The sequence below is a fragment of the Microtus ochrogaster genome, linkage group LG1, assembly GCF_000317375.1.
Source record: "Microtus ochrogaster isolate Prairie Vole_2 linkage group LG1, MicOch1.0, whole genome shotgun sequence".
NCBI classification, from domain to species: domain Eukaryota; kingdom Metazoa; phylum Chordata; class Mammalia; order Rodentia; family Cricetidae; genus Microtus; species Microtus ochrogaster.
Genome location: NC_022027.1, coordinates 32,277,208 through 32,289,315, shown reverse-complemented (window position 1 = coordinate 32,289,315; position 12,108 = coordinate 32,277,208). Strand labels below are relative to the sequence as shown.

The 12,108-nt window shown below is 37.4% G+C and overlaps 1 protein-coding gene across 7 annotated transcripts in view; it reads right to left on the bottom strand.

Moving 5' to 3' along the window:
- Positions 1 to 12,108, bottom strand: part of Exoc1 (exocyst complex component 1) — a 44,829-nt gene that overhangs the window by 18,208 nt on the left and 14,513 nt on the right. For 4 of the 7 annotated variants that reach the window (XM_013350805.2, XM_013350806.2, XM_026785095.1 and 1 more), the window contains 4 exons: positions 9,725 to 9,874; positions 5,509 to 5,614; positions 1,686 to 1,730; positions 125 to 288 (listed from right to left, as the gene is read on the bottom strand). In XM_013350805.2, the coding sequence (XP_013206259.1) occupies positions 125 to 288; positions 1,686 to 1,730; positions 5,509 to 5,614; positions 9,725 to 9,874 (465 nt within the window). The remainder of the gene's footprint in view (positions 1 to 124; positions 289 to 1,685; positions 1,731 to 5,508; positions 5,615 to 9,724; positions 9,875 to 12,108) is intronic. The other 3 variants (XM_026785096.1, XM_013350808.2, XM_013350809.2) reach the window with 1 other exon arrangement.

Below are 12,108 nucleotides of genomic sequence, written 5' to 3'. Positions count from 1 at the left end.
CCTTTTCTCAATAAAATAAAAAAATAAAAAAATAAAATGACCTAAAAGTTGTCCCAGGAACCTCCATCTCTGAAAACACTTAAGGTAATCACATGCTAGTGCTAAGAATTGCCTGTTATTTTACCTTATCAAATTTGGTTCTGTCGGCGACATCGAGGTCTGAGGCAGACATGTTCCCCATGTCCAGCAGGGAGGAGGACTGGGACCTGCGACTGCCCGAGCTCTGGACGCTCAGTTTATTCAGACTGGAGGTTGATCCAGTGAGTTTCCCAGAGCTCCCATGGAGACCTAAGAAATAACAGAACTTTGAAAGCTGTGTCTCAGGAACAAAAGACCTACAACCTGCCTAAGGGCTACCTTTTAGAGTCTCGGTCTTCTGGGACTTAGATTCTCCTGCATGTTTTGTAGAATCCATGACACTCACTAACTCTGGGTCCTACTGCAGAGAATGTTGAAGGAGAGCTACATGTGTCTATGGACTAGCATGGAAAGGACCTTGCTGATGAGATAGTCTATGCTCTGACCCATCCCATCCTAAAAGGAAAGCATCTGGTGCTATCTCTAAGCTCAAGGATATGGGCAGGAACATAGATGAGGGTCATGCTAGCTGTGCTAACACTACAGCTGACAGAACTCTGTAATATTTCTAAAGAAAACTTGCAGCCAAGTATCAATCATCTCTACTTAAATACCAATCTGTGAAGTTGGACCACAAGAAACTATCAATTCCTGACATATTTTCCCATGAAAGCCAATCATTTATGATTAAACTTAGTATGTTCCTGTATCTAAAAACCTTGCTTTTCTCAGTAAGTTACTTAGCTAATGGCAGATACATGTGCATCTGATATCTTTAAAATATAATTGAAATGTGACATCACTAACCATATAAGTAGGAGACATTTGTGTTTAGGTAGAATTTAGGAATTCATCATGGCCATGGAGAAAATGAATAACAGCCTCCACACATTAAGGAATTAATGGTTGTGCTTAAAAGAACATATAAGGTTTATTCAGAATATAAACAGTGCAACACTGAAGAAACCACCCTTCCTGAATACTGCTCTGTTAACTTGCACTATTTACTAAGGCAGAAAGGGAAAATGATGTTCTAATAAGGACAATTCAAGCTTTGACCTCATTATACAAACCATTACCAGACCTCTAAGACTTTTTTCAAGGATTTATTTTTATTACTATTTTAATTGTGTGTGTGTGTGTGTGTGTGTGCATGTGCATGTGAGTGAGGGTGCCAGCAAAGCCAGAGGCATCGGATCCCACTGGAGCTGGGGTTACAGGTGGCTGGGAGGTACTGAGGTGGGTGCTGGGAACTGCACTCAGGTACTCTCAAAAAGCAGTATGTGCTCCTAACTGCTGAGCCATCCCTCCAGTGCCCCTCTAGTAATAGTTATAGCTCTTCTAAACACAGCGTGTAACAGAAGTGCAATGTTAAGGTCTCCCATAAACCCTGACAACAAAGCTTTCAGCCCTTGCTGTGTAACTGTAACCACGTCACTTATTTCTTGGATGTACACACAACCACCATGCTGGGTTTCTTTTTCCAATACCTGGCGATTTGTTGCAATCAACATATCTGCTATTAATGTTTTCAAGACAGGTAACTAACACCTAGACATTAACAACCATGCACGGAGGGCGCCTACTAGCACAGGAAGCATACTCACTCTCTGGGTCCTGTTTGACAGCACTTTCTTTTCGAGGCAGTGTAGCTGTGATGGATTAGGTTGCAAGCATCAAAGACAAAGACAAGTTAATAAACTGCAATTTGCACAAACCATGCACAAGAGGCAGTTAGAGCTCTAGTTTAAAAGACACATGCAAAGAACTGTGAGCACTGACTAATGAGAGGTGCAAACACACGGAGAGTTGCTCTGTGACTGTTGAGAAACTATGAGAGACGTCTTACTACTCCTTTAATGTGGGGCTTCTACTTAGATATTCAGGAAAAGTATCAGTGTTTAAACCCTCTTTAAATGAGTGGGATTGTTGTTGGCTTAGCTAGGGAAGTTGGTACACTTCCGTTTAAAAGAATGAATTCACAAGGCTTTGTTTCTTGAGAAAATGAAGCTCAAGTAATTTAATACAGTGAAGAATGAAGGGGTCGCTTTAGACATTAACAATCCTATATCTCCTGAAAGCCCCTGAAGGGAATCCCCACCACATTAATCTTACTTTATCTGTCAAAAATAATGCAAGTGGGCCTTTGAAGATAGCTTTAAAATGAGAATCAAATATGCACTGGATTCCTTGGTAACTAGCCTGTGAATACAGGACTAGGTGGGGAGACAGCAGTCAGGAGCTGTGTGTGGAAGAGTGGTGCGAGGGGCAGACTAGCTAGGGAAGTCTGAATCTATCAGACAGCTGACATTTCTTTTATTCTCAAACTCTGCTCTACACCGTATGTATAGATCAACAATAGAGCCTAAGCCATGAACCATTCTGAACTCACACTCAGAAGTTCAGGTGAAAGGTAAGAACCAAATCATAAACTGGGACTAAAGAATAAACGATAATCTAAAAGCTGCTTAAAAACAGAGAGCAATGTGTCAACTGGCACAGTGCCAGGCCACACCTGAGGCAAAGGCCCAAGTAGAGTTTTGTCCTGGTCATTCCCATGCTAGCACTGGGATGCCAGCTTTGGCCACCAGAAGTTCAAGGGGACGTGGAACAAAAAGGGCAGATATTAAAGTGGCGAACCCACAATGCAGCTAACTGTCTGCTAATGTGAACACTATTCCGGGGGCTCTGAGGTATCATTCTGTGGGCTCACCTTCCGAGAGCAAAGGCTATTTCAAAGTCTTTTTTAAGCAGACAATCATGACTAGTCACCAGTACTGCCCATTAATAATTTGGAACTCAAAACATCTAAATTCTTTCTCAGCAGCAAAGTCTCAGATAAAGTCTTAAATATCTTTAAGTAATCTCCAGTAGATGATAAACACAGGAGTAGTGGATCAGGGCCTCTGTTTACTGCTACACTTCCACTGCTTACAATGGACATTTATAAACATTTATTGAATTAATCTTCCGCCAATCCTTGAATCCAGTCTTGTATTCAACTACCTTTGGAATCAAAAATCTTAGTTTCATTGAGAAACAATAAGATGGTTTCGGACACCATTGTAAAGATTTTGTAATATTAAACAGGGGCACTGTAATCATGTGACTATATATACAAAGGAACTAAAATCTTATGTATATTTTACAAATAACTTATTTGTTTCTTATAGTTAAGATATGTATTTCATATATGGTTATATGTCAAACCCAACAGCTGAAGTCCACGTGTAAGCACTACCTTGTCCCCAGCGACACCTGTAAAAATAACAGTCTCCTTTGCCTCTGTCTCAGTAAGTACATTTGGAGAAGAGGGATGGAAAAACCCATCAAAGTTTCAATGCCAGGAGGAAAACCCTACATCTCTGAGGATATCGAGGTAAATTATTCATCAAAAGAGGGAATAATTTATATAGAGATTTTTATCACAAAGAACAGATATTCTCTTGACATCATTAACCTATTTTGAATTTCTTGAAATGAGTGATGCTAAAGATAAAATTAAGTTTCCAGAAAGGAAGAGGTGTCCCCATTCTGATGATGCCCACTGTGTCATGTTCTTCCGTTTGTAAGGTAAACTGTTACCAGCACCCATGCTAAAGGATTGTCAGAGCAAGGACAATAAGAAGTTTCTATTTAAAGTGATAACCTGAAGTCATTGAAAAGCTAACCTTCCAAACCCAGGGGTTCCAATTGTAATTACAGTTACTATTAGAGTTCATTTACACATAATCTGGATTATTGAAAAAAATCTCTTAGGAAAAATTTCAACCTACTTAATTGGGAATTTCTTAAGATGTGTATTTAACTTGAATTTTACTTTTAAAATGTTAACAAGTCCAATGCTGAGAGACCAACAAACTGCTGCTATCCCCTGAATTTAGTTTTTCTCTTGTATTTGATGACAAAATAACTGATACTCTAATCTTCTGTGATGAATTATCACAAATTACCCTCCTATCCATCAGCATTTAATAACTACAGATTTATCCTTTTGCTATGACATTGCTTTAAAATTATAAAAATGTATTTTAAATTGTATTATGTAAATTAAAATATTTTAACAAGATAATTTAAGAACTTAGAGTAAGAAAAGGCTTAAGCTTTAAGATGTGATGATAATATAAAGATACTATTACATTTTATTTAAGTTGTATTTTTATATCATTTATCTTAAAGTATATGTAACTTGTTTTGATATACTGAAAAGAGATTTCTCAGCATAAAATGGCACATTAACAAGTGATGACAAATATACTTAATGAAACATTAAACACGTAACTGTATTAATAATATGCTCTTTGCCAAAAAAGGCATAACATATTCACAGTGAAACATCAACAAGATATAAACACACCGCTGTTTTAGAACAATTAGCCTTTAGGATGAGTTAGCATGTCTGTTTTCAAAAGCCTCCTGTCCCAAGACAGTATTTTACGAAGGGTAGCATAGTAAAGACAAATCCAAAGCACTTCAAAGTCTGGACCACAGTAATTAACACAGTGGCTAAAATTGGTGACATCTAAGGGCAGTCTTCGCTGCCCCGGAGAACAGATGGGAGCAGGACCCAGCAATACTCAACACTGCTGCCTGTTTCCTGCCATTGCTTAGGGCACAGGCTCATTTCAACAGTCAATGCTAAACTCAGCATTCTAAAGGGACTCCAGAGACACCGAGGAGTACACGATGTAGCCCTTTAAGGCCAGGTTTGGATTTGAATAGGCACAGAACTCCATCCAAAGAGAACTCCAGAGATGGGTACATGCAAGAGCAGAACGTGGCCTCAGCACATCTTTTCTTAGCTTGATACTTTCACTGGCTTTTCTTTCAAACAATGTTTTTGTCCCTTTAAATATTAGGAAATAAAAAGCAATACGCTCCAAATATTTTAATTTAGAAAATAAGGAACAATCACAAGAGAGATTTGGGTGATATTTCTGTATACCACAGGCAAGAGAGAAAATAAACACTTTTTCTAAATTCAAAGCAGCCAGTGAGAAGTAAGAAGCCAGGAATGACTTTCATTTCTTTCTCTGTGGAGAGCAATGACTGGCCCCCACCTGCAAAGGTCTTGGGGATCAGAAACCACACTCCTAGCAGTCTCTTGCCTAATCCCTTCTCTGCCAGGCTGCACTTAACTTTCTCACCTCTGCTTTCCCTAGCAACAGTGACCTCCAATCACAGCGTGAATGCCCAACTGCTGCTGGACTGATACACTATATAGTTTTAGCTTGTGAAAAAAATATGGACAGATACACATTTCTTTTCAAATACACTTTCTTTGAAACACCTGTAAATCAAATGTATTAGCTAGCCCTCCTCTTTCTTTAACTCTATTGTGTTTTCTCCTGCCTTGTTTAAAGCCTTGGAGTTACCATTCAGTAAGCAAGACTACTTCAAAAGCGGACACTGGGCCCACGCTAGGCTTACCAAATTTCTTGCTTTCTTTAGTGGTGCCAGTCATCTTGATCTTTGCAACTTCAAAGAAATCTTTGATTTCTCTTTCATATAGTCGGGATAAATAATCCATGTAATTCTTAAAATAAATGAAATATGTAGTTATTAGTAAACTAACAATTTTCTCCTTAATCGTTCCTTTAAATTCTTCATGCTTGTAAAACCTTAGTGTATTTCAGAGAATATAAAAAAGTTAGGCTATTTTCTGTCTTGAGAAAGAAACAAAGCAGACTGAATAGGTGAGGAAGCATATCATTAAAATTTACAGAAACGCCAAGTCAAGCAATCACACTTCTATTTCCATGGTTACGCATTGCCTTGGTACATTTTAAATGGAGTTACAACCATTCAGGCTAGGGTATGTGAAGCAGAACAGCTGAGCTTCTCCTGCTGCACTGTAATGGAGGCACAGTGTTCTAGTGTGTGGCGCACCACAAATCCTGTAATCCAATTCGCTAGCAAAGGACACTGGAACCATTTCAGTGTTGTTATGACAATGTCACAGTGGGTTTTCTGTTCCCTGGGGCGGATTACAGAGATGAAGGGTGCAGGAATCTTCATGAGGCTGACGCCACTTCACTTTGAAGGGCTCTGGGAATCTTCGTCCTTCTCCCTCCACGCTACCATGTTGCCCGGCAGTGCCAATGGCAATGGAGGGATCTTCTGATTTCACTGACCCTGGTCAGCTTTGGGTGTAAACCCAAAGGTTAGAATTTCATTAGTATACATACAACACAATTTTCAAAATAATTTTTCTGGAAACAGATTTGATTAATTGAGCCTTAAATGAAAACACCTATTATTTAGCATAAAGACTAATTTGTTTTTTTTTTTTTATCATACCTGTCTATCCTTACATGAAATACTCTATGTAGCCCTATAAGGATTCTTCAGTAGTAGAGCTCATGTATCTTTCCAGGTCCTAAGTTAAATGATTAAAGAATTTAGTAAATTTCAAGAAATCTCTAGTAGAATAATTATTCGCAGTTATTCTTTTAAACTCAGTACAGAATTTTACCTTAAAGATTCTTTATCACAAATCAGTCTATCGTTTTCTATAGAGTAGGCTCTCTAACATACTTTAGTGTCTACCCTTTTGCAATGTACAGATCATATCTGTAAGAAGAGTCTCAACTGTGAACTAAGACTGATAATCACAGTGTGGATTCGCCTATCCATGAGTATAAGGATTTTCCATCATAAAAATATGTAATGCTTCATGAATATGTACCCATGTACGCATGGGGTCTTGCTAATCTGTGCTGTTCTAATCTTATGGTATATGTGCTGCTGAGGAGGGCACTAGAACTAAGACAGAGATATGTCAGTCAGTCTCAGAGACGCTCAGATGTCCCTAATCACGAGGGAAGCACCTTATATGCGCTCACACAGACAGATGCTGCAGTCCTGGGAGAGAAGGTGCCTGAGTGGATGGACGACATGACTTCCACAGGCTCTAGTTATAGAAATAAAATAAGGTCTAGAGTGAGCCTGAGTACAGCTGGGAGTGACGGTGAAGATAAATCCTCATCCCTCAAGAATTTGGGATGGGCTTTTCCTATTCATTCCACCAAATGTGAGCTGTGTACACCCAACTGAGTGCTAAAAGAATGTGGGCTTGCTCGTTGGTTTATTTGGGTTCTTTCTGTTGTTGTTCTTATGTAATTTCTTCTTCCTTTTTAAACAAAATTCCTGATTTTTTTTACAATATTTCAGCAACTAAACTGGCCATATAAGGGGTGTGTGTGTGTGTGTGTGTGTGTGTGTGTGTGTGTGTACGTACACACATGTGCACCAAAAGCTCAAACCAAAGGATCAAGTAACATTCCTGGAATATAAGTCAATTTCATTTAAAAAGTTCATTAGTAGTATCATTCAAAGTTACCCTCTTGTAGGAAAAAACTACCCTCTGAGCAGAGAATGATCCATAAGTCACCACTAGGTTGGCACTCATCTTATTTCTTCACTTTAAACTACATTCATGAATAATGCATAATATGTAAAGATTAAGACAATCCTCTGGAACACAATTAGGCAAAAAGCTTATTGATTACTTATTTGAATAGTCACTAGGGAACAAAGCACTTGTTTGCATGAAACTCTTAAGAAGATGTATTTAATTATTTAAAATATTAATCTCCTAAAACTTCAAAAGGGAAGGAATTTGAGTACTATAAATATTTTTACTTAACGCACCTCCAAATCAGAATTCTCTTGATAAAACAAAACAGAATAATGTAACAGAAGAATTGCATAACACTCAAAAGACCCATTTGAGGAGCAAAAAGAATCATACCAACACTAGCAAGCCAGATCAGACGCACATGGACACTTCAGGGGATAAACATTTGTTTTGAAAAGTATTTTTGTGCATCCACAATGCTTGTGTTTGTATAGGGGTGGGGCGGAGGCTGAGAGTGGGAGAGCTGGTAGAAGTCAGAAGGTAAGTATGAGAGTTGGTTCTCTTCTACTGTGTGGGTCCTGGGAACTGAACTCAACTCAGGTTGTTGGGATTGGCAGCAGGCACCTTTACTAGCTGAGCTGTTTCTCCAGTCCTTAAAAGGCTTTTAAAATTATGGTTTGAATACATTTTACCAGATTCATCTTCCCTTTTTAAAAATCTCAGTTTATGAATGGTAAGGTCCTATTGCTGAAGACCACACTTAACACCGGACACAGTTAAGTACAGTTGGTGCCTAACTAGAGCCTCACACCTACTGACGAGTGTTCATGGTACTGGTGTATACAGGTTGATAAAGAGTCATCAATAATAGTCAAGCTTCTAGTCATGTTAGCTAGGTTTCTAGATATATAAAGATATAGTTCAGTTAGATGGGTATTCTCCAAATCTTTCAGAGACCTTCAGAATATGGCACTTAAAATGTTTAAATTATTAACTTAAAGACTTTTCATGACAATGAGACACATCTGTTCCTAGCTGCACCAACCTATTTCAAGAGGAAGCTGGGCATCGAAAGGCTCCTTATGGAGCTGTTTAGCCATTTGGGCAAAAAACTGCTCTTGCCTGGACTGCTTGATGGTATACTATATGGACTGGACATACAGGACTCATAGAGAAATGACTGTTGAACTTGCCTAAAGGTGAGACCGTCCTTCAGGTTTCCTATTTCATGAAAGAATCTGCCAGACATTCTGCAGGATACAGAAGAAAGTGACTGACAAACTGCCAATATAGGTGGAACTGTCTTTGAAATTTCCTGCTTCATGGAAAAGTCTGCCAGATACTATGAGCCAGTAGGCTAAAGATGGATGCCCCAATGGTACAGAATAACTTTGGGTGACTGTCCAGGCAATAAGATGTCTGTCATTTCTAGAGTTTTGGAAATTTCTTACAATACACTTCCTGTTTACTTAGGTAATATTATATCCTTCTAGAGTCTTTGATGGAGTTCAAGAATTTATAGTTATAATTATAGTTTTCCTTAGTTATGATAAAAGACAAAGTAGATATAAATATTGTAACTGTAATTTTTGCTTGATACCTATTTTGTTATATGTAATTTTACTATGTTAAAGTTAAAATCTTTCTTTTTTATTTAAACAGAAAAGGGGAGGTAATGTGGGATTCCCCTCTGTATGCTGTGAATATGATTAGTTAATTAATAAAAAAAACTCACTTGGACTGATAGGGTAAAGTAGAGCTAGGCAGGGAAAATTAAACTGAATGCTGGGAGAAAGTAGGTGGAGTCAGAGAGAAGTCATATAGCCCTGCCAGAGATAGACACCAAGCGGAAATTTACCTGGTAAACCACAGCCATGTGGTGATACACAGATTAATAGAAATGGGTTAAATTAATATGTAGGAGCTAGTCAATTAAAAGCTAGAGCTAATGGCCAAGCAGTGATTTAATTAATACAGTTTTTGTGTGGTTATTTCGGGAGTTTGGGCAACCAGGAAACAAACAAGCAGCCTCCTTACTACAATAAACAGATACTTTTTTAAAAAATTAAAAATAGATTTATTCATTTAAGTGTATTTTTTCCTGTATTCATGTCTGTGCATCATGTACATGCCTGGTTCTTTTAATCCAAGTAAATAACTGAACACTCAGAAGTCCAACTATCTTTTGCTCTGTTAAAAACATACTTCAGTTTTATGTTAAGGAGCTTAAAATACAATCTAAGACTATACTGTAGACCCAGTGAATAACTGACATCAAATCCATACCTTTGTTAGTCCTTCATATTTTCCATAATCTGTACTCTTTAGCCACTCCATCAGCTTGGCATATCGGAGCAAGTCTCTATGAAATGGATGATGATTGGGTAGAGTCAGTTCAGCAGAATGCTGAGCAAGAGTTGAACTCTGATCATGACCCTAGAGGGAGTAAATAAGTAATAAATATGATGGAAAGTTCAAGAGAACACTGTTACAATAGAAAATTTGAGATAATAACCAAATGTAGTCAAGTAATAACAAGCAAATCAGAAAAATAAAAACCATGCACTTACTTGTCAACTTTTACCGTCGTGTGTATTCATGGAAAACTACCACCATTAATACTCACGAGTATGCCTGGGTGGCACTCACTCCATCTTTCTAAAGAGTTGAGAGAGTTGGGTAAAGCTTGCCTCTCTCCATCACTTTACAGTATATTAAGAAATGAACTTCTTGATACAGACTGTATTATAAGAAACACACCAAAGGAAGTCATCTAAAACAAATTGTCCACTTTTCTTAATGAGATTCCTACCAGAAGCTCTATTTTTTCAACAGATAAAAATGTAAGATATGAAATTTTAAAGTTAGTAAGGACTATAGATGGTTATATCTTGGTCTTTCCATGATAATCCCTAATAACAATGTTAATTCCAATTTTTCCATTAAAGTGATGTGTAAGTCAAACGACCACATACGACTATTTTAAGCCTTGACAATTTATGTGAATAAATTAGTAATAAACAGATCATGTATCTTGACTTTTGCTTTAGAAAAATACAGACTGCTAGATTATTGGCTTACTAACCCTATTTTCTAGAAGAACCCAAGGTTCAGGGTATTAAGTAACTTGCTCAGGTCACATAGGGCAAAAGCCATACCTGGAATCTTTGTAACCATGTCTAACTTCTGTCTTCCTTTGAAAACATTCAAACAAAAGCATTTAGCTAGAATCAAAAGCTGCAACTGCTGTGTAGCTGTGTATAGAGATGAATGAGCATCTCTCTATAAATGAAACACCTCAGCCTTTTATTGGACAATTTAGCTCTTTCTTGCTATTCAGTCAACATCTGTGATGGAGAGGAAAGCCAATGCCAAAAAGATGAGGAAGCTGCGAGACTAGATTGTCCTTGAAACAGAATTTTCCAGCCAGCAAGCAGAGACCAACAAAGCCACATTTACTTGAAGTCATCCCCATTCATTTTAGTTGCCTACTCACAGACTATCAGTATTTTACAGAAATCATTAAATTTACAAAAGCTGCTGAATCAAGTAAAGGAGTTGGATGATTAACTTCTTCGTAAAATCACCTAAATATACTACTAGTTAAAATACAATGGTTTGATAAGCACCCTGAGCTAAAAGAATTAAAATTATTTTAATTTGAAGGATTTGTCACTTCTAATTTACACGCTTTATTATGTATGTCATTGGTCTGTTCCCAGACCAATGTATGGTTTTCAAGGTTAATATACCGTTGCATTACAGAACATCTCTACAGAACTGCACATAGAAAACAAAGGTACCATAGATGCTACACTTCCAGGTTCAGCAGTGTCTCCCTGGATCTCTTACCTACTGTGCTGATGGAGAAGAGGGTGTCCTACTTGACAAACGTTCCAAACACTGTTACCGAGCAATGTCACATTTGCGTTCATTGCACAAAACATTCTTCTTCATTAACTTTTCCCAATGACTCAAGACACAAAATGATGTCTTCTACAAATTTCTATTTACTCAGTCTATTACATATTAAGTTACATTATTTCAGGTTGAGAAAGCTTTTAAATCATTAAAAGTCTCTTCTGGAGAGTGGAAGAATTAATCATCAACAATTGTGCGGAGGGCCTTGCAGTTTACAAAGCTCTTTACATATGTCACTATGCTAATTTTCCCAGCATTACCATGTCACAAACACCTGGGGAACTGGCATTTCACATACCGACTATCAATCCTTTAATTATTATTGTCAAGATAGACTGTTATTAAAAGATTTACATTTGGATAAATGATTCCAGAATAAGTAATTGTAAAATTGTTGAGTTGCTTAATTCAATCAATAACATAAAATTATCACATGCAAAACACTAAGTATAAAGAAATTTGTCCTTCATATACTTAAAAACGTTAATTTTTAAAGTTTCTCTTATACATAATCATAGATTACCAACAATTACAGGATTACTGAATGGTCACTGCTGAGGTAGTTTTTTATATATAAATATGAATTCTTACACTAATCTTTTAATGTAGTTCTCATCTAATAAAATGGCAACTCTGTGATTAACATAATTCACAGGGTATTCAAATTAAGAAACATTATAAAAGCTTGGTGAGTAGCTGGGTGGTGGTGGCACACACCTTTAATCCCAGCACTTGGGAGGCAGAAGCAG